The 24,345-nt window shown below is 33.0% G+C and overlaps 1 protein-coding gene and 1 pseudogene across 1 annotated transcript; one reads left to right on the top strand and one right to left on the bottom strand.

Moving 5' to 3' along the window:
* The window catches only part of LOC149572617 (DNA (cytosine-5)-methyltransferase 1A pseudogene), a 38,179-nt pseudogene extending 33,225 nt beyond the window's left edge, over window positions 1–4,954 (bottom strand).
* Window positions 4,955–11,484: 6,530 nt separating this feature from the next.
* On the top strand, window positions 11,485–22,584 carry LOC149572618 (sucrose synthase 2-like). The gene is made up of 16 exons (XM_089815861.1): window positions 11,485–11,588; window positions 14,101–14,233; window positions 14,355–14,506; window positions 14,879–15,071; window positions 15,594–15,712; window positions 15,958–16,174; window positions 16,394–16,489; window positions 16,775–16,948; window positions 17,222–17,338; window positions 17,449–17,615; window positions 17,988–18,209; window positions 18,753–19,074; window positions 19,225–19,469; window positions 19,958–20,096; window positions 20,190–20,267; window positions 22,429–22,584. The coding sequence occupies exons 1-16, from the start codon at window positions 11,485–11,487 to the stop codon at window positions 22,582–22,584; spliced, it is 2,634 nt and encodes an 877-aa protein (XP_089671987.1).
* Window positions 22,585–24,345: the final 1,761 nt, after the last annotated feature.

The raw sequence follows: 24,345 nt of genomic DNA on the forward strand, positions 1-24,345 counted from the left end.
GGCTAATGAATGCGATTACATTGGGCAAAGAAGACATTGACATGGAATAACTATCTCTTGGAGATTCATGGAAAGGGGATAACTAATAGTTGTCATTTTGCATTTTTTATATTAATTCCAACAAAAAGGTGAAGTCGACAAGGCCAAGGATCATATAATTGTATGACTATAGTATGAAATAATATAAAAATAAGTATATTATAATATAATTAAATTTGTTAAATTTCAATATTGCAAAGCTATAATAATATATTAAATATTTGTGTGACTTATATATATTATGTATATATTTATATTTGTGTAAACTATATATTATTAATATGTTATGATATGGGGTTGCATGTCTTCTTCAGTAGGAGTGATAAGGATGGAAGAATAAGGAGACTTAAGGAGATATTTAAGGAAGCTTGGAGTAACAAGGCTTTGTACTAATAAGGGTTGGTTGATTAAGAGGTAAGGGAATAGAAAGGGAGAAAAGATAAGGGTTGTTGTGATGGAATGATAAGAGCTACTTGAAATGATGAGAAACGAGAAATTGAGTGATAAGGTGATTGGAGAGAAAACGAGGGGAAATATAAGGGAGAAGGGATAGGCGGAGCTACTTGGAGCGATAATGAATTGTTGAGGTAATAAGGGAGTCCAAGGAGAGATAAAGAGAGCTTCTTGGAGAGATAAGATGCGAGGAATGTTGAAAGAAGTTGTTTGGTAAAATAAGGAGTTGATAGAGTGATAAGGGTTGTATGGGGGGAGTCTCTTGGAGAGATAAGGTGTAAGCAGATGTAAGGGGAGATATTTGAAGAAATAAGAAGTTGTTGGTATGATAAGGGTTGTATAGAGTGATAAAGATATTTGGGAATATTAAGGATAATGATATATGGTGGGGGATGGTTGGTACAAGATCGATGATGGATAAGAGGGATGAAGTAATAAGGATTACATGGAGTGATAAGGAGATGGAGATATAAGAAAATAGGAGTACTAAGAAGTCTTTGGAGCTATAAGGATCCCAAAATGCTATGAGACAACAACATGAATAACATATATTAGAGGTTTTAGATAGGTAAAGTTAAGACAACACCACAGAGATGAGACCCACATTGTGGCTCCATATTGAGCCTTATGTGTGTGTACACACACATTATTTGGTGTCAACATTTTATTGATAAAATAATATCTAATATAAGATAGTGTAGTATATAACAAGTATATTGCTCATTAAATATTAAATCTAACATTAAATATGAAAGGTTAAAGTTTAATTTAATATAACTTTATTAATTTATTTTATTAATAAATTTCAAATATATAGATTATGTTCTAATTATTATTTAAAATTAATATTTAAATTACAATTTTTTAAATTTTAGAAAAATATATTAAATTATCAATTAAAGTTTAAACTAAATAAGAATTAGTAAATTACAATAAAAAATTATTTAATTATATAATAATTTTAACTAATTGAGTTAGCTAGTTTCCCCTTATGGCTCTTCATTGTAGTGCATGGCCACATGTTTTATCCAAGGTTTGGCGTTGTGTTTAGCATTGTTGTTGAATCTTAGTGGTTGCAACAACCTCTCGCTCAGTCAGGTGGAGGAACCAATTGGATGAGAGAAAGGGGAGCCATTGGGGCAATATTTCTCATACAGGCAGTGGAGGTGGTGTATTTCTTCAATTGTGATCTATTGTATGTGTTTTAACTTCAAACACTCATCTAGGTTCAAAGTATCCAATATAAAGTGCTTGTCATGATGACTAAAATTTAGTGTTGAGAAACCATTCTTTGCCAAGAACCTCTCTTTTAGATGCGATACATTGTCCAACGATGATGACTTGATAGAAGTGTTGTACATTGGTTGGTTACCAACTGAATTTTGTCAATTGTAACTCAAATCAGATCATAAGTTATTTACCTATTTCATATTATATATCGATTCGTATAATAGTACATCATTGTAATATTAACTACTTTTTTTTTTTTAATCTTTGAGTATTCTATAATCCATATACATTTTGATATGTCACCATTAAGACAATCATTCTTTTATACTTAAGACTGAACCATTAATTCCTAAAACCTAAACTCAAACATTAAACATAAAAGACAAGTTTGAAAAAAATAGCTAAATGTCCCTTTGGTAAGATATGTGTTTTAGTTTAGGCAAGAGTCTACAACACATCGATAAATTGTGAACCTCTCATCAAGAAGGTCTACCTATCAACAAAATATATGAATTTTAGTTTAGAATTTAGACACTACCTTAATTCTTCATTAAGAAGTTGAATATTAATGTAGACCATATCGTCACATTAAATGAATTAAAATGAATGAATAAATAAATTGATTTCTTAGGTATAGCTTCCTGCTTATCTGTGTGCAATCCAGAGCTCTTAATTCTAGGATAGCAATTTCCTTTTGGCGATGGCTATATCGTAAACTTTTTTGTAATGCCTTTATGCATATAGCATGCCATGCGTGTATCTATATGCATAAAGACATCACTAAAAAGTTTACGATTTAGCCATTTCCATTTTCTTTCTACTCCACAATTTCGTGATTGTAAGTGTTTGAAAAATGGGCCTAGAGAAAAGGCTTTAAAAGCAATTTTCCTAGTGAGGCTACACATACAGAGGTAATCAACTTGTGGGCAATGAGGAACAAGGGAAACATATCGAACTTTGACAAATTGATGGGAAAATGTCTACACAAATTGTTGTATGTATTCGGTCATTTCTTGTCTTCCATCTCTGTCACTCAGCGCTTTATGTCACTTCTCATCTCTAAATTGTCTATCATGGGCAAAACGAAAAGTGTTCAATAGACCAAACACCCTTTCGGAGCTCGCAATATAAAGCAAACGTCTAATAAATTCTGATCAGATATGAACGGACTATGATTATTTCTTTGTTTTTTTACAGTCGTGTGTCAAATCCAATCAATCAACGCTTAACAATACTTCAATGGTAGTCATTCTGTTTCCAAGATTCTTCACTGTTGGATGAAGAAGGGAACGCCTTCGACATAATTACGCCGAAGGCATTCCTATACTGGAGTTGTCCAACCTTAGAATTACATCGACGATTTGCAGCATACAAGGGGAGTGCAAGACGATTGAAGGTGTATAGTCCATTGATTTTAAACCAAATCGTCCCACCATTCCATTCTTCTCCCTGCGTACTCCTTTGGACAGCGCGCCATCTAGTCTTGCGTCTACATTGGGAGTGGTATCCCACGTGGCAAGAGGGTAGGTGAGGGGTGTTAGTATAGGATAGGGTTTAGGTGGGTTGACGTGGTTTTGGGAGTGTGGGCAGTTAATGATAAAGTAGGGTGTTTTTAGTGTTTAGGATTGGGGTATTAGTTTAGTTGATATTTAATTTAAGTTAGTTTTTTGTTTTTTTAGTTAGTATTTAAATTTTAGTTTAGTTTGTTTTATTTAAAGTTTTAATTTAAGTTAGATTGGTTTAGTTTATTTTATTAAAAAGTTAGTATTGTTAGATATTTTAAAAATCTTCATATTATTATTTTGTTAGTTTGTTTTTTATTTTTTTATTTTTTTGTAGCATAGTTGTGTGTTTTGTTAATTTATGAAATTTAATATAAATTATTTAGTAATGATTAAAATTAGAATTTAGTTTTAAAATTATCTATTGTTAGTATACTACTTTAATCTATTAGGATTTGAAATACAAATATTTCAAACTTGAATTCAATCAAATAACATTAAACACTTGCTTTCATTGAAGCCAATCTTTTTCTAATTTAGATCATGATTTTCTTTTCCAAAATGGAGTTCCTGTTACAATTATGGTTAGTATAAGGGATTACAACATACATATTATCATGGATTAGGATTAGGGGTAAGGTTAGAATTAGAGTTAGACTTTGGAACACATTTAATTTTATGGTTAAGCATAGGGTTATGGTTAGGATAATGGTTTAGGTTTATGTAATAATTAAGATTAGGGTTATGTTTATAATCTAAGTTATGATCTTTTCCATAATTGACCTTCAAAATTTATTCGGCGTACCTATTGCACACTAAGGTGCAATTGCTAGTAATAGTAACAATGGATATTGAAAGGTATTTTAACTTTCTTATTGGTGCCTTTCATAGCGCTTTCCTTGAGATTAATTGATTCAAAATGAGCAAGCGAATCGTTCAGAAGCTTCCGGGGAAGAGAGACGTTGGTCCCGTATGGAATGGCGACTAGCGTGGGTCCCACACACTATTAAAACGTTTTTCATGGCGTGAGAGGCTTCAAAAGGGTCCACGACCTTTTTCCATTTTGAGTTTGGAGAGGGTAAAGCGGCCGGCTTCATGATTTTCCAAATCAGCGTAATTAAAGGGTGTTGTTGATCAACTGAACATCACATCAATCAAGATATAGTGCATTAAAATGAATCGACGACTAAAGATGTTGCAATTGTCGTCCACGCTCTCCCACGAACTATAGACCGTTGATAGTCAAAACAAGCCTCTCGATCCCATATAAGATGCCTTTTCTATTAATTAGAAATCCTACGTATTTGAGTAATTAATTTATATATATATATTGTTACTAATAATAAACATTTATAAATATTATTATATTTAACAACTATTTATGTATACAATCACAGCTACAACTTCGAAGGTAAATTCATATTATATTTTGCACAAAGGCAGGGACTCTAGGTTTTGAACTCAATCTTTCTTTTGGTTTTGTGATTTTGGGTGTGGGTAGAGGTGAGAGCTTCATTAATCGAAATGGAGGGGGGAGATTTTTGAGAAGTGGGGAGAAACAAGGTCATGTATTTCTTTAAGCTTTGGATAGAGAGGGAGACTTTGTTTGCTTTGATAAGAATGGCGCCTGCAATGCTAAGCCGTTTTATAAGACGAAGCACGCACAAGCGTGTTGAGGACATGCTGAACGAGCACCGCAATGAAATGGTTTCCCTGCTCTCACGATACATGTTTGATTGCTGATTTTATATGATGTCTAACTAGACTTATGGCCATGTCTTGATGCAAAGCTTGTTATAATTTTCTAGCAACTAATCAATATTTTGTGTACACTTTGTAATTTGAGAGGCGTCTTATGATCAATATTAATTGTCTCCAATTTTCGTAGGTCTGTTCCCTTCTCGGTGTTGTCCTAGAGAGAGAGGAGGTTAGGGTTGGGAGAGATGAGGTTGTGTGAGTGTGTGTGTGTGTGTGTGTGTGTGTGTGTGTGTGTGTGAGAGAGAGAGAGAGAGAGAGAGAGAGAGAGAGAGAGAGAGAGAGAAGTTTAGGGATTATGGGGTTAGAGAACAGCTTAGGGTTTAGAGAGATGGGGTTTAGAAGTTAGAGAGAGAAAAAGGGTTACAAGTTTGAGATCTAGAGAGAGAGGGTTAAACTTTTAGGGTTTAGGTCAACATATTTGGATATAAGGTTCAATATACGAGTTAGAGTCTAATTTGGTTCAATGTGAGAGTTTTAGTTTTAGTTTGATTAGGTTTAATGTTGTGATTTAATTATATTCAATGTTAAGTTTCGCTCCTACATATAATTTATAAGGTTTCAATTAGAATTTATTTGTGTTCACGGTAAGAGGTAGAGTCTGATTTACTTCAATCTAATGGTTTTAGTTACCAGTTTATAGTAGTTTCTAATCCTCTACCTTTAGAACATTTTCTAATGATGTCTAATAAAAATATATATATATATATATATATATTTAAATTCTCTAATTTACATATGACTAAGTTTCTATATTTAATAATTTTTTCTGTTATTTTCTAAGTTTCAAAAGTTCTAATTGTTCTAATATTTTCTAAATTTTCTAATACTTTCTAAAGTTTCTAAAGTTTTTAATTGTTATAATCTTTTCTAAATTTTCTAATATTTTCTATATAATTTTCTACTACTTTCTATAAATAATGTTTTACAATTAATCTAATTTCTCTAATATTGTCTAAGTTTTACTAAACTTTAATACTTTTTCTAAACTTTATCTAATATTACAGTACTTAAAAACATAAACGTATAATAATATTAAAAAAAATTGAACTCTTTAGAACAATCTACATGAAAAATACACATTAAAAACTATATTTTAACGTAAGAAAACATAAAATAAAACTTAAAACATATTAAATAATTAGAGAAAATTGTTGACATGCCTAATCTGGACAAATGAGTCTTGTAGCTCTTCCCGCTCTGCAATTCTAGCAAGCTCGTATGACACAAATGACTAGTAGATTTGTCTTTTTGCAGCTTATATAATTTTTCTCATTTTGGTTATATCTGATCCAACTAGATCCCTGCGAATGTGTACACACCACTTGGTGTCTAGTTAGCACCACGTGGTTTCGGTTGGATTCAGTCCCCCCGGAAGTAGTCCGATCAAATTCGGTCCTATCGGATCAATAAGTCGGCTCCAAAGGTGACACAGATCCGTGCTTTCACCCATTATAGTATATATTAAATTATATAGTGTATATTATAATAATTGTATAGGGACATGTCTCATTTGTTCAAATGGGTCAAAAGGGTATCCAATGACCCCTTTCGACCCATTCCATGACAACATACATTCCTAGGAGTCCTAAGACCCTAGAGACATATATAATGTGATTAAATGGGTCAAAAGGAATCATAAGGAAACCTATGACCCATTTGATGACAACATATGTCTCTAGTGGTCGTAGGACCTCTAGGAACATATCTCACATGTTAAAAATGAATGAAAGGGGTCATAGGCAAACATATGACCCCTTTTGATGCATATAATGACAACATATGTCCCTAGGGGTTCTAAGACCCATAGGCAGATATCACACATGTTCAAAAGGGTCAAAAGGAGTCATAGGGAAACCTATGAACCCTTTCAACCCATTCGATGATAACATATGTCCATGGGGGGCCTAGGACCTACACGGACATATTTATTATGCTTGAAAGCATCAAAAGGGGTCATTGGGTAACCTATGACCCTTTTTGGCTCATTTGATGATAACATATGTCCCTAGGGATCCTAGGACCCCTAGGGACATATCTCATATGTTTGAATGGATTGAAGGGGTCATAGAGTACCCTATGATCGCTTTTGACATATTTCATGACAATATATGTGCCTAGGGGTCCTAAGACCCTAAAGAACATATTTTATTTGATCATATGGGTTGAAAGGGATCATAGGATAACCTATGACCCCTTTTGGCACATTTCATGACAATATATGCCCCTAGGGGACTTAGTACCCCTAGGGGCATATTTCATTTGTTCACATGGGTCCAAAAGGGTCATGGGAAATCCTATGACCCCTTTCAACACATTTCATAACAATATATGTCCTTAGGGGCCATGGGAGCCCTAGGGACATATTTGATTTTTTTCATATAGGTCGAAAGAGGTTATAGGATAACCTATGACACCTTTCAAGATAGGATAACCTATGACCCCTTTCAACACATCTCATGACAACATATGTCCCTAGTGGTCCTAAGACCCCTAAGAACATGTTTCATTTGTTCATATGGGTCAAAAGGGGTCATAGGATAACCTATGACCCCTTTTAACACATTTCTTGATAACATATGTCTCTAGGGGTGCTTATTTACCAAAAACATGTTTTTACCCTATTTCCTAAGTTTTTGACTTCAAGCATGTAGCTAGCGACTTTTTTTCACCTTTATTTGATGAAAAAAAAGGGTTTGTTAATAATGGTCTCATCTTTCCATTGATATATTGTCAATCAAATTATGAGTTCAGTAAGTGGTTTTTACTTATTTTCTAATGGAGTTAGCTATGAAGTGTTGATTGACGTAGTAATTGCAAAATAACTATAACTTTCAAACTGTAAATTTTTTTTGAAATCTAATTGATGCATAACATTCTATGCTTCATATGGTTCATCTACTACAATAAAAAAATAAAAATTAGTTTGATAAATTTTTGAGTTAGTTAAGGCAATCAGACCTGAGAACTATTTTTCTTCTGAAAATGTTGTAGTGAAAAATTCATGGTTAATTATTTTATTGGAATAAAAATACCAAAAAATATGTGTCACATCTAGACATGAGTCTACTTCTTATATCTATAATCTTATAAAAAATATATTATTATTTGATTATGATTAGGTTGGTCAGACATACACCAACTTCTTATTTTTGTCCTAATTTTTTTGTACTACTACATTAAATAATAATTTTCGACTAATCAAATTAAATTATTTTCTAATAGGACCTAGTTTTTTGTTAACTACATTCAATTTCCTATAGATTCTATTCTTATAAATTTTTAATAGAAACTTCATAACTAGTTCAAAATTGCACATCAAGTTGACGTAAACCTGATTTGCTAATTTTACACTACCACTTAAGGCTATAGTTTGGCACACCATGATCTTGTACATACCCCTTATCTCTATTGTCCACAATCTCTTTTTTCTCTATTTCTCTGTTTGGAGTATGCATCATTTCTTTAGATAGCTTATTAATATCTATCGTCCTTAGCAAATTACCAACTTTGGAGGTATTGTTGTTATTATCTTCTATTATGATTTCTTCTCTTGTTTCATTTTGTTTTTTTTAACTGTTTGGTTATTTTTTGTTTGCGTCTCTAACTTCTTTTGGTTCTTTTAATTTCTTATGCTTAGATTGGGGTTATCACCTCTAACTAGTTCCTTCCTTTCTATATCCAAAGGCTGAGGTATAGTTTTACTTGTTGGTGATTTTATTTATGAAGTCTCCTTTTCTTTGTTGTCTTTAATTTGTCTTTCTTTAGTTTCCCCTTCAGTTATTAAGCTATTGATAGTGGTTAGATTACTTCCCACTATTACTAGCTTATGATGATTGATGTAAGCTTCTTCCCATAGTGTCACAAGATCTTTTAAGTCACTTTCTAGTAGTAGCTTCTCATGTATCAGTTGTCTATATCTTTTCAATTTGTCCTTAGTTTCTTTGGTAAAAAATTTATTAGCTTTACACTACATACAATCCTAAATTTCATATGTCCTCTTTTCCACATCTCTGATTATACACCTTTCTCTTTCACATTCTTGGAATTTCTTTCTTATTATGTCATTCTTATTATTTCTTGCTGATGGTTGAGGTGTGTGCCTACTTCTTAAAATGTTGATAATGTTCATGCCTATGATATCTCCTTCCTCAAATTCTTGGTTGAAATTTCTTGTTAGATTATCTTAATGCTTCCTTTGACTACATTTGATGTTTTTTTCTGTAGGTTTCTTTATTGGCTTTCCTACTGAAGTTTCTTCTTCCCTATGTTCTATATATATTTTTTCCTTCCTTACTATCAACTTTGGGAAGATTCCTATTAAATCTAAGGTTCTGCTTTTATATGTGAATCCTCCTACCTCTGTTCTTCTATGGTCTTCCAGTATAATTATTTCCTATATGCTTTTCTCATATTTGGAGTATTTTAGGTTGTATATTGATCTTTTGGTGAATATTTAGATAGAATTAGGGTCTTTTATGTTAGGGTTTAGATTTATTAAAATTTTAACCCCATTTGAATGTTTGTTGTTGGCATCTATACCCATATTTCTTTGAGTTCCAACCATGTTGGCATTGTTAATGTTTTAATCTCTCTCTCTCTCTCTCTCTCTCTCTCTCTCTCTCTCTCTCCCCCCCCCCCTCCCCCTCCCCCTCCCCCTCCCCTCTCTGCCATCCCATTCTCTCAATCTCTCTCTCCCATCTAGTACTCTCTCTCTCTCTCTCTCTCTCTCTCTCTCTCTCTCTCTACCACCCCTACTCTCTCTCCCATCCCCTACTCTCAATCTCTCTCTCCAATCCCGTACTCTCTCTTTGCCACTCCTACTCTCTCTCACACACTTCCTCTCTCTCCCATTCCCTACTCTCTCTCTTATACAATATATTTTTAGTTTTGATTTAGGTATAGGTGATTTATTTAAAATTATTGGGAGAGAGGACATAGTAAATAGTGGGGTTAGCAAGTAAGCTATTGGAGATTTGAAGTTGATTGAAGTGTTAAATTAAATGATTAGTTTCTCCCTTTCCTTCTTTAATAGATCCACCTATTATACTATTATACTAGCTTCTCCAATAAAATCTACATATTAGTGCATTAAAAAAAATGTAAATCAATATCTATTTCATAATATGGTTTAAGAAGACCCATTAAACTAATGGACACTTTATTTCCTCCAATTTACTTTTTAAAAAAAAGAGTTAATTATTTTATTATTTATTTATCATTATTTAATATCATTTTAGTTTATTTCATTATTTATTTTATGTTTATTTAAAAGAGTTAATTCATTGTCTACATTGATTTAAATAAAAATATTTCTTTACATAGTATTATTATAAATTAGAATATGTAATTTTACAATCTTAAAGTTTGATAATATTAATATAAAATTAGTTTGATAATATTAAATATAAAACTAGTTTGATAATATCAAATATAAAGTTTAATAATATTAATATAAATTCACAAATCTAAATTAGCATGCTTTGCTTAGATTAAAAATACAAATCTAAATCATTCTTTTAATTCAATTTTTTTCTTATAATTATTAATTATCTTTAAATGCAATTATTATGATCAATCTTAACATTCTATGCATCTAAGTTTCATCTAATAAATAAAATAAAATATAAAACTAAAGATTTTTGTAATTGATTATCATCACAATTTAAGACCTGAATTACATCAAAAATATAAAACACAAGATACTAGGAAGATTTGTTCACTATCAACTTATAATCAAATACTCAAATTTCATCTAAGATCTAAAATAAGAATCACACACACGTGCGTGCATGTGCACAAACACTCTATTGATGAAGATTTTTTCACGATCATTAGCCTTCACATTCTAAAGTTCAAATTACACCCACGATCTAGAGAAAATATATTAGTGATGAATGATAGATTCACATCTAACTCACTATCAACCTTGACCTAAAAAAAATTATGTAACTAAAAAATATGAACCATTTAACCAAAAAATATATATTATGTAGTTAAAAAATATGACCCACTTAACAAGTACATGTTAATAATTGACTCTTATAAGTGTTAAATAATCATACTTGATTACTTTTGAATTAAAAATATTATATTTATGTAAATGAATCTTATTCCAAAACAATTCAGAATTAAAAATATTATATTTTAATTCATCATGTTGTATAATTCCTATTGAATAAGGTGAAATTTTTTCATCAATATTTTAAATACCATATTTCACACATAAATCATGAAAATTAAAAAAATCTATTATATTTATTTTGTAGTAAAATATGATATTAAACATCATTAGCAAAGAAAATTATTATGCTCAACAAGTAAGGAAAATGACCATTAATAAAGAAATAGCAGTGACATCATATATGCACTATTATTGAATGGAAGTATAAAAGACTTCCACTACATATGTTGTCGGCATGAATTTTTAAGGGACTACATATTGAGGGGGAAGATTTTTGAGAAGTGGGGAGAAACAAGGGAGAATTTGTTTGCTCCGATAAGAATGGCGACTGCAATGCTGAGCCGCCTTGCGAGACGAAGCATGCGCGAGCGTGTTGAGGACATGCTGATCGAGCACCGAAATGAAATGGTTTCTCTGTTCTCACGGTAAATGTTTGATTGCTGTTTTCTCTTCTGTCATGGCGTTGTTCTAATTGCTCTGTTTTCTCTCATGTCTAACTAAATTTATGGCCATGTCTTGATGCAAAGTTTGCTATAGTTTTCTAGCAACTAATCAATATTTTCTGCACATTTAGTAAGTTGAGTGGCGCCTGATGATCGATATTAACTGCTTCTCAATGTTGTCCTGTATCATGCTCTGGCCTTGAAATTGCTGTCTGATTCAATCTTTTGACTAACCCGTTGTAGGATGTTCTTTTGTTCACGTTTCAACGAGTTTCTTCAACAATTACGATATGTTATAATTTATCCCTTAATGAGTATCTCGTCAGGATTGTGGCTTAGGGGTTTATGGGCAACTGGCAGTATGCCCGATCTTACTTATTTAAGGCTATATAACGTGAACGTTCATAGTTGAATTTTCATGTTTCGAGTTTCTGGTGTTAATGGCGGGACATAAGGGTCTTCCACTTGTCATTCTTATGACGTTACACGAGGGACACGAGATCGCCTGCATGGCGGAAAGTTTCAGGGTTTGTCAACTTGGTTGAGATCTAGTAGCGGCGGGGGACTAACTGTAGTTTTTATAGATCTTTTACTCTTCTAAAAAGTTTCAAAATATGATAATACATTTACTAATAGCTGATAACACATGTACTAATAGTCAATAGTCCATGACTTATATACCATTAGTTGATATTTTTGTTAACTTTTTTTTGGTACGCAACGACTGGGATGTGAACATAACCTCATATTTAAGCTCTTCAATCACCTACATAGATTCAGTTTTTGACATAGGAACTAGGAGTTCTGGGTGTGCCAATTAAGAAATTACGACCTCTTCCCCTACTAACTAATTGTTTTTTTTGCTTATATTGTTAACAATTAAGGTTTGAATACTAAAGAGTCTTATCCTTAGTGAAATAGAGAGTTTCTTCCTTGTAGTGCTTCCAACTAAAGTTTTTATATTTTGAGCTTGACTCTTCTATGAAATGACTTCACTTCTTCATTAACTTCTCTACTATTTTTGATAGCTATTTCTTCTTCTTACTATTTTCCCCTCTCATTTCTTTTTCTTGTCTTTAATTTTCCTCTTCATTTTATATTTTTGTCTTTTTAACCAAATAATTTCTTCATCATTATTTTATTTATTTCAACTTATTAATTTTGTCTTGTTCTTTCTTTACTATCATTACTATCTTTTATTATTATTATTATTAATAATAAATAATAAGATTGTTTTTCTACAATTTTTTAAATTATTTTTCATTTTCAATTATTAGTTCACTTTTTTTAAAAAAAAATTCTCTATCAATAATATTTAGGACTATAGAAAAAGTCATTCCATCTAGAAAGTAAATTGGTAAAAATATTTTTATTTTTATTAAATATATTTGAACATGTTTTTAAAAAAAATATTGATGATCTGTCACATATTTAAAAATATTGTGTGTATATGATTTTCTATAAAATTTATATAAGTGTGTGTGTGAATTTTTTACTGGAGAACATCATAGTTAAGGACATTGATTAAGATTTTTTATTTTTTTCCTATATTAGCTTCAAGCTTGTAAGCCTATTTCAATATGTAATCATTAATCATAATATGTAATTACTAACCACTTTGAAACCTCAAAGTTAATGTTTGGCAGTAAACTGAAGGACTTTTACCACTTTTCTTGTACTCAAAACTAAATGTCATTATATTTTCAAATTTTCTAGAAAACATTAGATTATATATATATATATATATATATATATATATATATATATATATATATATATATATATATATATTGCTGACACACCTAAAGTAGGTATTGGCTAAAAGCTAAACTTACCAAGGAGGATACTTGCTAAGAGTGAAAAAAAAAGCCTAAAGTGTTCCCCTTGATATACATTTTACTTTAGGGTTTAGATGTTGTCCCCAAAGTATCCTCATTTCTTTTTTTTTTAACAATAACCAAACCTAAACTAGAGAAAATAGTAGAAGCCCTGTATCAAAATTTGTCGATTTCTTTGGTGAACCTCAATAGGTGAGTGAAGAGCTTAAAGTTAATCTTTCGGCTTTCCAACATTTACGGAGCTCTGTGAGGAGCTTATAGAATCTAAGGTGATCTAAAAGTACCATTTTAAACCGTCAGCCTGAAACCCACCACTAAGATCCCTAATAGTCACTCACCCCAAAAATAGTACTTTCATATAATTTCATATTTCTATTTTTACTTTTTTAACATGTTTTACAGATCAACTAATTGTCAAGATGAGTAATCCTTTCACTAGGCCCTTCGTCTACTAGCTCACAAAGAGCCTACCAAGGATCAAGTCTAACTGAATGTAAGGCTCCGCGTCATAAGAGATAAGATCAGGATGCTAGAACAATTCTACATTTCTATTTCTTTTCTGGGCAGGTCAACACACCACAGCTTTGTACTTGCATCAGTTTGTGATGGCACTGTCAGCTACATGGTGTGCTTACGTGCTTGTTTATTTGCTCCAGATATGTGGCTCAAGGAAACAAGATCCTGCAGCGTCATCACCTGCTGGATGGGCTGGCAAAAGCTGAAGGAGAAAGTGATGAAAACAAAAAGCTGAAAGATGGAGTGTTTGGAGATATGCTGAGGTCCACACAGGTGTGAACCCTTTTCACTGTTTACTGTATTAATATAAGCACGTCTGTCTAATCTCAAACAGTTCACATGAAAATTAATGTTACTGTTATTTGATTATGAACAAATTTGAAAACTGGTGCAGGAAGCCATCATTTTTCCTCCATGGGTTGCCTTGGCAGTACGGCTAAGGCCTGGTTTTTGTGAGTACGTTCGTATCAATGTTGACGAACTCGTGGTTGAACAGCTTTCGGTGTCCGAATATTTGGAATTCAAGGAACACCTTGTCAATGGAAGGTAATAGGCTCTCAATATTTGTCATGTAGTAAGTCGAGGGAAGCTCTATGTGCAAAAATTAATGAAGAATGTTGTCCTACTCGAAGATTACTGTATTTTAATGTTTATTCCCCCAGTATGCTCTCTGTTTATGTGTCCTTTTAAGATACCCTTTAACATTCTTTCTTCCATCACAAAACACAGAAGATGGAGGCAGTAAATATTTTGAGCCCATGTAAAAATTCATATAATTGTCAAATTTGGGTATACAAGGATAGTATTCCTACAAGAGCAAAAATATATAATTACAGGGTGTTTTTCTTGCATCATCTTATGTTGGTAGATATTCAACGATTTCTCTCATCATCTAAATTGGCAAGTAATTTTTTCCAGAGTCAAGGACAAGTATGTAATGGAGCTAGACTTGGAGCCCTTCAATGCATCTTTTCCTCGTCCAACTTGTCCATCTTCTATTGGCTGTGGAGCTCAATTTCTGAACCAACACTTGTCCTCGAGACTATTCTGTGATGAGGAAAGCATGCAGCCATTGCTGGATTTCCTCGGACAACACAGCTACCGGGGACAGGTTTGTTATTTTCCACTGGTTTATATCACACTAACATGCACACATCTGGTGTCATTATCTCGTTGCAAGCTAGAAAAGCCAAATGAAGATTTGTTGATCTGGTATGAAAGCTGTTACTAATTTGGACTCCAGGCTGCAACAAAACCTATATAATTTGAATCAAATTACAATAGGAAAAGGTTCATCTGGAAGATGATTTTATTATTTAGTCTTATGCTATATTTTTTAATTGCTCAAAGTTTCTCACTGATGATAGTCAGATCACATGTAAGCACATCCATATTAGAATACACAGACATCCTACATAATATTAGAGGAACTGTCCTTCATTTTGATTTTGAAATTATAAGGAAGACATTTCAAAGAATGCGATTTGAAGCTTCAATGTTGTGAGTTCGACACAGTAAATTCTGAGATGTAATTTTGCATCACGGGCACTAGATGTTTGTCGTTTATGTCCTTTTCAATTTGGTCCAAAGACAGTTCAAGGACAAGTTGTAACCTGCACCTTTTAATTTGCAGGCGCTCATGCTTAATGAAAAAATAGAGTGTTTGCTCATGCTACGTTCTTCCTTGTCAAAGGTTATGGCATATCTTAACGAGATCCCTAAGGATACACCATATGCAGAATTTGAGAACACGTAAGTTCAACCTCTAATATTTTTTTTTTCGTACACAGCACTGTGCTGTGAGTAAAACATGTGGCTCTTTTTCCTTGAACGTTAGCAACTTCTGGTTTGGAAAAAGTCTTCTAATCTTAGTATTGATTCCTTGAGGGAAAATTGATTTGAAGCAAATGCAATGTATGAGTAAACAAGATTAAGTATATAAGCATTTGAAAAATAAATTCTATCTTCATTTGATTCCGAATGGCTGATTTGGGCAGATTTCAAGAAATTGGATTGGAAAAAGGCTGGGGGAACAATGCAGAACGTGTCATGGATATGATTTATTTTCTTTTGAGTTTTATTTGGGCACCTGATCCAACAACCTTAGAAAAGTTTCTAGGCAGAATTCCAATGTTCTTCAATGTTGTGATCCTTTCACCTCATGGCTATTTTGGTCAAGCAGGTGTTCTGAGAATGCCAGATACTGGTGGACAGGTATTTTGATTTTTTAAGTATACTAAAACTCTATAAGAAAAGATGTTCTCTATTTATTGAAATTCGTAACTATGTTATCAGCACTCAGCATTGTTTCCATTTAATAGTTGGACTTTTACAGACAGTTCTGATTAGCATGAGATTAACGGGATACTATTCATTATAAATTATAATCCTAGGAAAAACAGAATGTTCTCATAATTAATTTTTTCTCTGTAGATGGTATATATCCTTGATCAAGTCCGTGCCTTAGAGAATGAAATGTTACTGAGAATAAAACAACAAGGGTTGGCCATCGAACCTAAGATTCTTGTGGTAAAGTATTTCTCTCATGCGTGCACTCAGGTTTCCTATATTCATATTAGCTTTGACCTCCAATGTGGATATTCTTAGCTTTGTTGGAGTACTTTACAGTTTACAGTTTACACTTGCATATTTATGGGTGAGCTGCTTTTCCTAAGCATAAAATCTGTGTAAGAACTGCTTATGTTGATGTTGTATGTGGGTTATTCAAGAATTGTTCTTTATTTCTATTACCTTAAATTTGATTTTTAAACCTGTGTTTTCACATTGCTTCTGACATGAGTTTAACTGCTTAAGCTGACTCGCCTGATTCCGGAAGCGCATGGAACCACATGCAACCAGCGAACTGAGAAAATTAGTGGATTGAAACATTCATGGATACTCAGGGTACCTTTCAGAATTGACAAGGGAATTTTGCGTCCATGGGTATCTCGATTTGATTTGTGGCCTTACTTAGAAACCTTTGCCGAGGTACAATGCTTATGACTTGTGAATGTTGAAATTCGCAAAATAATCATTGGCATGCTCGAGGTGTTCATGAGCGTATCAGTTTTTCGTAATTTCTGAAAAAGGCAGTAGTCTTAAATGCTATAGTTCAATGAGCAATCGAAGGTTAAACAGACTTATTTCTGAAATAAAACTCATTGAATGAAGGAAAGAGCTCATGATGCACAAAGATATATTTGTTGTTTTTGTTGTTTCAATACACAAATGGACTAACCAGCTTCCCCTGTGTTTATTTAGGATGCATATAATGAAATAACTTCAGTGCTACGCGGTGCACCTGATCTGATTATCGGTAACTACAGTGATGGAAATTTAGTGGCATCTTTGATTGCACATAAACAAGGAATTACTCAGGTATTTTCGCTGGCCGTTATCCTGTGTGTATGTGTTTTGTGACGGAATTAATATTTTCTTTAACTTGCCTACAAAAACTGTCAATTGTGAGGTCTTCTGTGTCTTGCCAGTGCAATATTGCCCATGCTTTGGAGAAGACCAAATACCCAGATTCTGACATATATTGGAAAAACTTTGAAGAGAAGTATCATTTCTCCTGTCAGTTCACTGCTGATCTCATTGCAATGAACCGTGCGGATTTCATTATCACAAGCACATGCCACGAGATTGCAGGAAGGTCTGACAATCTTCTTACTTCTTTTAAGGGTTTCTTAATTTATGTTTTCTCTGTTCATGGTATTCATCAGACTTTTCTATAGTTGTCTATGAATCTTTTCGAGTATGTATGATGCCTTTTAGATGATGAAATGTTTCTCAAACACGGCAAATGTAATACAGCCTTCAAGAGGTGATGTATAAGTAAAATTTAGAAACATGTTAAAATATTTGTAGTCGTAGATAGTAAAATTACTTTTTGTACAAGAGGCTCTAAGTAAGGCAAAATGAAGAGGTCAAGAATTTTTTTCTTGAGCTTATTAGGAATGGTTATTTGAGGTCTGTTGGCTCCTAGATCCGGTGCTTAATATGGATGTGTCATTTTGTTGTGCAGCAAGGATACTGTTGGACAATATGAAAGCCACTCTGCTTTCACTCTTCCTGGTCTTTACCGTGTGGTTCATGGAATTGATGTTTTTGATCCTAAATTCAACATTGTTTCTCCTGGAGCAGACCTGAACATTTATTTCCCATACACAGACAAGCAGAAACGACTTACTGCTTTGCATGGATCCATTGAGGAACTCATATTCAGTCCTGAAAGACAGCTGAGCATGTGTAAGTGATACTCTCATTCAGGATTTACTGACCTGCCATGTTTCCTCTATAAAATGTTTTGTGTTGAAATTTCTGCAAGCAAGTTTTCATCTTTCATGATCATTTCTGCAGTGCCAGTTTCTGACTACAAGCATTCTTCCTTTTCCCCTGTAACGATTGTGTTTTTTTATAAAAGTGAAAGGCTTTCATTTACACCTCTGAAGCATTAGTTTTTTACATCAAGCAAAATCTAGCAAGGACTTCTATAATGTCTTTTTCTATTATAGCTCCCACTTCAATATAAAATATTGAAAGCAATTCTAGCAGTTGATGTTTAGCTCCTATATAAGTTTAACAGTTTACCCTGGTTTTCTAGGTATTTGTTTGGAAGGTATTAGGAACAGGAATTTTGAAGTAACAGCTGTTTTTACTTGAAAGGAAAAATTAATTCATTTGAAACTCCTGTGCCTGCAATGTATTGTCTTTTAATTACTCCTAAGAAGAAACTCATTAATCAAGAATTTCTTTTTGGCTGAGAGATTGTTGTCTTTGCTCTGTTCAGAGGTGTATTGAGCGACAAGAAGAAACCAATTATATTCTCTATGGCAAGACTTGATCGGGTGAAAAACATGACGGGACTAGTTGAATGGTTTGCCAAGAACAAGCGCTTGAGAGAGCTGGTCAGTCTTGTTGTTGTTGCGGGTAATGTTGATGCATCAAAGTCAAGAGACGGAGAAGAAATTGCTGAAATTGAGAAAATGCACAACCTTATGAACGAGTATAACTTGAGTGGGCAGTTTCGGTGGATAATTGCTCAAAAGAATAGAGTACGAAATGGTGAGCTGTATCGCTACATTTGTGACACAAGGGGTGCCTTTGTACAGGTTAGTGTTCGGATTTTGTTTAATCTTGAATCAAAATCAGGACCCCAACTCCCATGATTTGAATTTGAAATTCTAGTGCCTATTTAAATGCACACCAAGATTTTATTCATCGTTTTGTAATGTTCTTTTTTGGTTTGTTCTATGCCCCAGCCTGCGCTGTATGAAGCTTTTGGACTGACTGTTGTTGAGGCCATGACATGTGGTCTTCCAACATTTGCTACAAGCAATGGAGGCCCTGCTGAGATAATTGTTGATGGAGTTTCTGGATTCCACATCGATCCATATCATGGGGAATCATCAAGTGAAAAGATTGCTGACTTCTTTGAGAAGTGCAAGACAGATCCCAGTCACTGGGATGGGATCTCTGACGCAGGTCTAAAGCGCATCAATGAAAGGTCAGTTCAGGGCTTATGATGTTTCGCAAATAATTTTAATGCCATTTCCACAAATTAATTGTTCAGCATTCTTACTTTTTCTGGATCATCAAGAAAATGACTTGACAGACAAGTATTGCAAATGTAATTTTTAGTAAATGTATAGATGATCGACATTTGGGATGTAGGCTTCGAAGTTATTTTAACTTCAAAAGAATTTGTGTTAACTATGTAAGAATAAGAAACATAATTTTCAATTTTAGTTTGTATGATCTGCAGACATGTTAAGCTCCTCGGTTTTTGTTCTAGAGTTTAAGAACAGGGACAAACTGTTTCATTGGGATCCTTAGTGGAGTGTAACCAAGTATTGGTCTAGTTGGGGTTTATGATTTGGCCTCATCAATTTGAACTTTACTGGGAAAAATCTGTGGCAAGAGAGGGTTTAGCCATATTTTTCCTTCATCAGTCATCGTTGATTTCAACTGATTTTGTGAGTATTTCTGTTGCAGGTATACATGGCAGATTTATGCGGATAGATTGATGACTCTGGCTGGGGTTCACGAGTTTTGGAAGTACGTATCAAAGCTCGACAGAAGAGAGACCCGAGGCTATTTGGAGATGTTTTACATCCTCAAGTACCGTAACCTGGTAAGTGTTGAAAAACTCCATTAATGAACTTCCCAAAACTTAATAGGAATCGAGTGAAGATCTTTTGACTGGATATGTCTTGATCATGGCTAGGTTAAAACGGTGCCATTGGCCATTGACGCTGCTGTTGATGGGGAAGATGGTCTCTTGTCAGAAAGCAATTGGCCTTATGTTGTCTCTTCTCTCTTCTTTTACTATTTTTGATAGTCATCCAACCTTCATTATTGTCATTTGTTTATGAGATGGTCTCCATTTGATCCTGGAATTCTTTTACAACCCTTTATTTCTTTTCATCTGCTAATTTCAAATTTGGTGGTTACTGATATTCAATTTTATCCTCGAGAGCATACTTTGTTTTGGAGAAGTAATTTTTCTGGAGTTTCTACCTTGAGCGTTTAATGGGTTTTGGAGAAGTAATTTTTCTGGAGTTTCTACCTTGAGCGTTTAATGGTCCCTGAGCTTTGATCTTAGATTGACTGATGATTTTTGGTCTACCTTGCATCTCTGCTCCTAATGTCCAATTTTTTTCTAGGGCTTTGAGTTTGTTGTAAGTAGGTAGTCCATTGGTTTTCGTACAAATGGTATGTTCGAAATATCCGTCTACCAATTTTTTGAGAGCATATTGTAGTTTTGCATGTTCGCATGAAGATCCATCTTCTGGTAAGATTCTCTCATTTTTTCCCTTCTTTTTGCATTTTTATGTCTTATTTTGTTTGTATTTTTTTTTTAGTTTTAGTCTTGTCAACCTCGTTCTGTGTTCCCATTCCATCGCTTCTTCCTCTCTTTTTATTTCTCAATCTGGGTCTGCAATCTACATTTCATTTTCTCCTTGACCCTCTTGCATCTAATGATGGATCATGTAGTGTGATCCGAAATGTTGATGACAAAAAACTTACACAATCATTCCTAGAAAATAGATAGAAATTTTTACATGGATTGTGGAAATTTAATAGCCTTGACATATAAACTTGACAACTAACTGGAACTTATGGACACCTAACTCAAACACATGTATCTAGAACTAGTTATTTATTCAAGGTAAAACTTTGTGACTCACACCTAAATTGAACTTATGTTGCCAACAACGTAAGCAAGGTTTGCCACATGTGCAACAATCATTTATTTACTACCTGTTAGAACATTAACTCCAATACGCGCCCCTTAATGTGACAACTAAAGAAAATATGTAGTAGAAATTATACTTTGAAAATAGTCATAGACTAATAAGACTCTTATATTTCTCTTAAACCAAAAAAAAAAGTTTAAACTAAAGAATAATTTACTATGTTTACAAAACCAATTAAACTTCCCTATGCATATTATAAAATTCCAACCATTTAGAAAAGAACAAATTATCTTACCATCATTATTTTTTATATGATAATATAAAGTATATCCCCATGTAGATTTACCCCAACCCAATTTTAATAAAAGCTTGTTGGATAGTTCCTTAGGCATTGACTATGATGCAACATATTTTCACCCACCGACTTGTATGTATGTATGGTGGTATAGCATGATTGTTAGTGTCCAACAAATACAACAATATTAATTTGTTTATTATTTAAATTTATTTATATTGTCAAATTGTTGGTTTTTATTTTTCTTAAATATTTCACATTTATAGAATATTTGAATGAGTAAAAAGTTTGCAAATATATTTACATGATGTGAATTTACATTTATTTAAGACTACTTTATTTTAAAAAAATATTTGACTTTTTCTTATCATTGTAATTTTAAATTATTGAATTCTAATTTTTCAACTAAGTTTTTACGTTAAAATAAAAATAAAATAAAATAAAATAATTAATAAACAATAAAGATATATTCTTATAAATGTAATTATATATTTAGATTATTTTATGTTTTGTAATTATATATTTAGATATATTCTTAAAAACTTAGTTGAAAAATTAGAATCCAATAATTTAAAATTACAATTATAAAAAAAAGTCAAATATTTTTTTAAAAATAAAGTAGCCTTAAATAAATTTAAATTCGCATCATGTAATTAATATTACCAATTTATTTTTCAAATTCTTATCATTTGAATGAAGTAGTCAACAATTTGATAGTTACAACATATTTGGTGTCTTCTAGAGCTTTTGAGATTGTTAGTTTAATTATAATTAAAATTCCCATATAAATTTGCAGATGTCATATTTATTTTATTATTACTAATTATTATTATTTTTTTTTTAAATCTTAAAAAAATATTTTTTGTTTGGATTGTTTAATTAAAAAAATATATAACAAAATCAATCACCCAGCCTCTTTTTCGTTTGGATTAGATACTCGTTTATTATAAAATATTTTTCGTTTGGATTAGATACCTTTTATTCCAGAATACGTATTCCTATTCCGCTCACCAAAAGCTTTAATTAAGAAGGATTTGGGAGGTCTTACGATTAAATCTATATTTAAAGATGGGAACTGGAGAGGGCAGGGGCAGGGTGGGGCCGGGGAGGAGGTATTTGGGTGTTGAGGAGGTCAGAGCTTCAAGCGAATTGTTCTGTTTCGGTTTCGGAGGGGGAAGATTTTTGGGAGGTTGGGAGAAACAAGGGAGAATTTGTTTGCTCCGATAAGAATGGCGACTGCAATGCTAAGCCGCCTTGCGAGACGGAGCACGAGCGACCGTGTTGAGGACATGCTGATCGAGAACCGCAATGAAATGGTTTCTCTGTTCTCACGGTAAATGTTTTGACTGCTGTTTTCTTTTTTGTCATGGCGTTGTTCTACTTGCTCTGTTTTCTCTCATGTCTAACTAAGTTTATGGCCAGGTCTTGATGCAAAGTTTCTTATAGTTTTCTAGAAACTAGTCAATATTTTCTGTACATTTAGTAATTTGAGTGGCGCCTTATGATGAATGAATGATTGAAATTTTAAGTAATTTGAGTGGCGCCCTATGATGAATGAATGATTGAAATTTTAATGATGTTTATGAGATCATAAGTCTAAGGACCAACATAATATTCCTTATTTAGTCTGTTGCCATTTCTTCAGGTTGTTCTTTTTGTTATGGATCTGCATAAAATGGCTCTCTTGAAAAATCTTGATCTTTCGAAAAAATTCTTTTATGCTGTTCACCTTAAAAAATTTCTTTAAACACAGGTGTCCTTCTCAGTGCTGTCCAGTATCCTACTCTGGCCTTGAGATTAATTATCTTTAAATTTTGTATTGCGTTTTACATTCATTCCTATTACGGTCAACAGAATTGCTGATCCTAATGGGGTGTTACAAAACTTAATTTGAAATGTCTCTCAACACTATTGTCAGCCTATTAAGCTTTCGGGAATCTGTTCTTTTTCCAAAATACAAATTGACTAACCCGTTGTAGGATGTTCTTTTGTTCGAGTTTCACCGAGTTTCTTCACCTATTATTATATGTTATAATTTATCCCTTCATGGGTATCTCGTCAGGATTATGGGAATATTTGAGGAGCGCAGCTTGGCCGTTGTCTCTGTGGGATTTGTGATGTGCAGCTATGGAGTGAAGGAACAGGCTTGGGGGGTTGAACGTTCATAGTTGAATTTCTATGTTTTGAGTTTCTGGTCTTAATGGTGGGATCTATGGGTCCGTTTGGAGAGCGGAATAGGAATACGTATTTTAGAATAGAAAATGGGGCTACGTATTCCTATTCTCCGTTTGGTTCAACCAATATTTGATTGGAATTTGCAGACTCCAAAATTTATGTTTTCTAAAATACAAAAAAGTGGAATAGGAATACATATTCCAATAACACCTATCTGGGTGGAATTGCAAAATCCCTTTTTTGGGCCAAAATTGGAGTACGTATTCCTATTTTACTTCGTATTCCAATTCCGCTCGCCAAACGAACCCTATGGGTCTTCCACTTGTCATTCTTATGGCATTACACGAGGACAAAGAGGGCGCTTACCGTAATCGTAGTTTTCTTTTTGCACATGACGGAAAGTTTTAGGGTTTGTCACGTTGGTTACATTCTGTAATTTTCTAAATAATGCTACCTAATTAATTTTTTCCAATATTTGGTACTCTAAGAGGTTCCTCGTTGATATTTTCTACACTTAGTAGTACCACCTTTTCATGAAATGGTGAGATTTTTTGCCTTTTAGTGTTGACAGTTGAGATTCAAATAATTCAGTCTTTGACTTTATTCTTAGTGAAATAGGGGAGTTTCTTCCTTGTGTTTTTACTCTTTTTTCCCTCTCATTTCTTATTCTCGTTTTTTTCCCCCTTTTTACTAATTAAAAAATTTTCTTCGTT

Source organism: Cupressus sempervirens, chromosome 2 (assembly GCF_028749045.1).
Source record: "Cupressus sempervirens isolate cs-2001-9-10 chromosome 2, ASM2874904v1, whole genome shotgun sequence".
In the NCBI taxonomy this organism is placed as follows: Eukaryota; Viridiplantae; Streptophyta; class Pinopsida; order Cupressales; family Cupressaceae; genus Cupressus; species Cupressus sempervirens.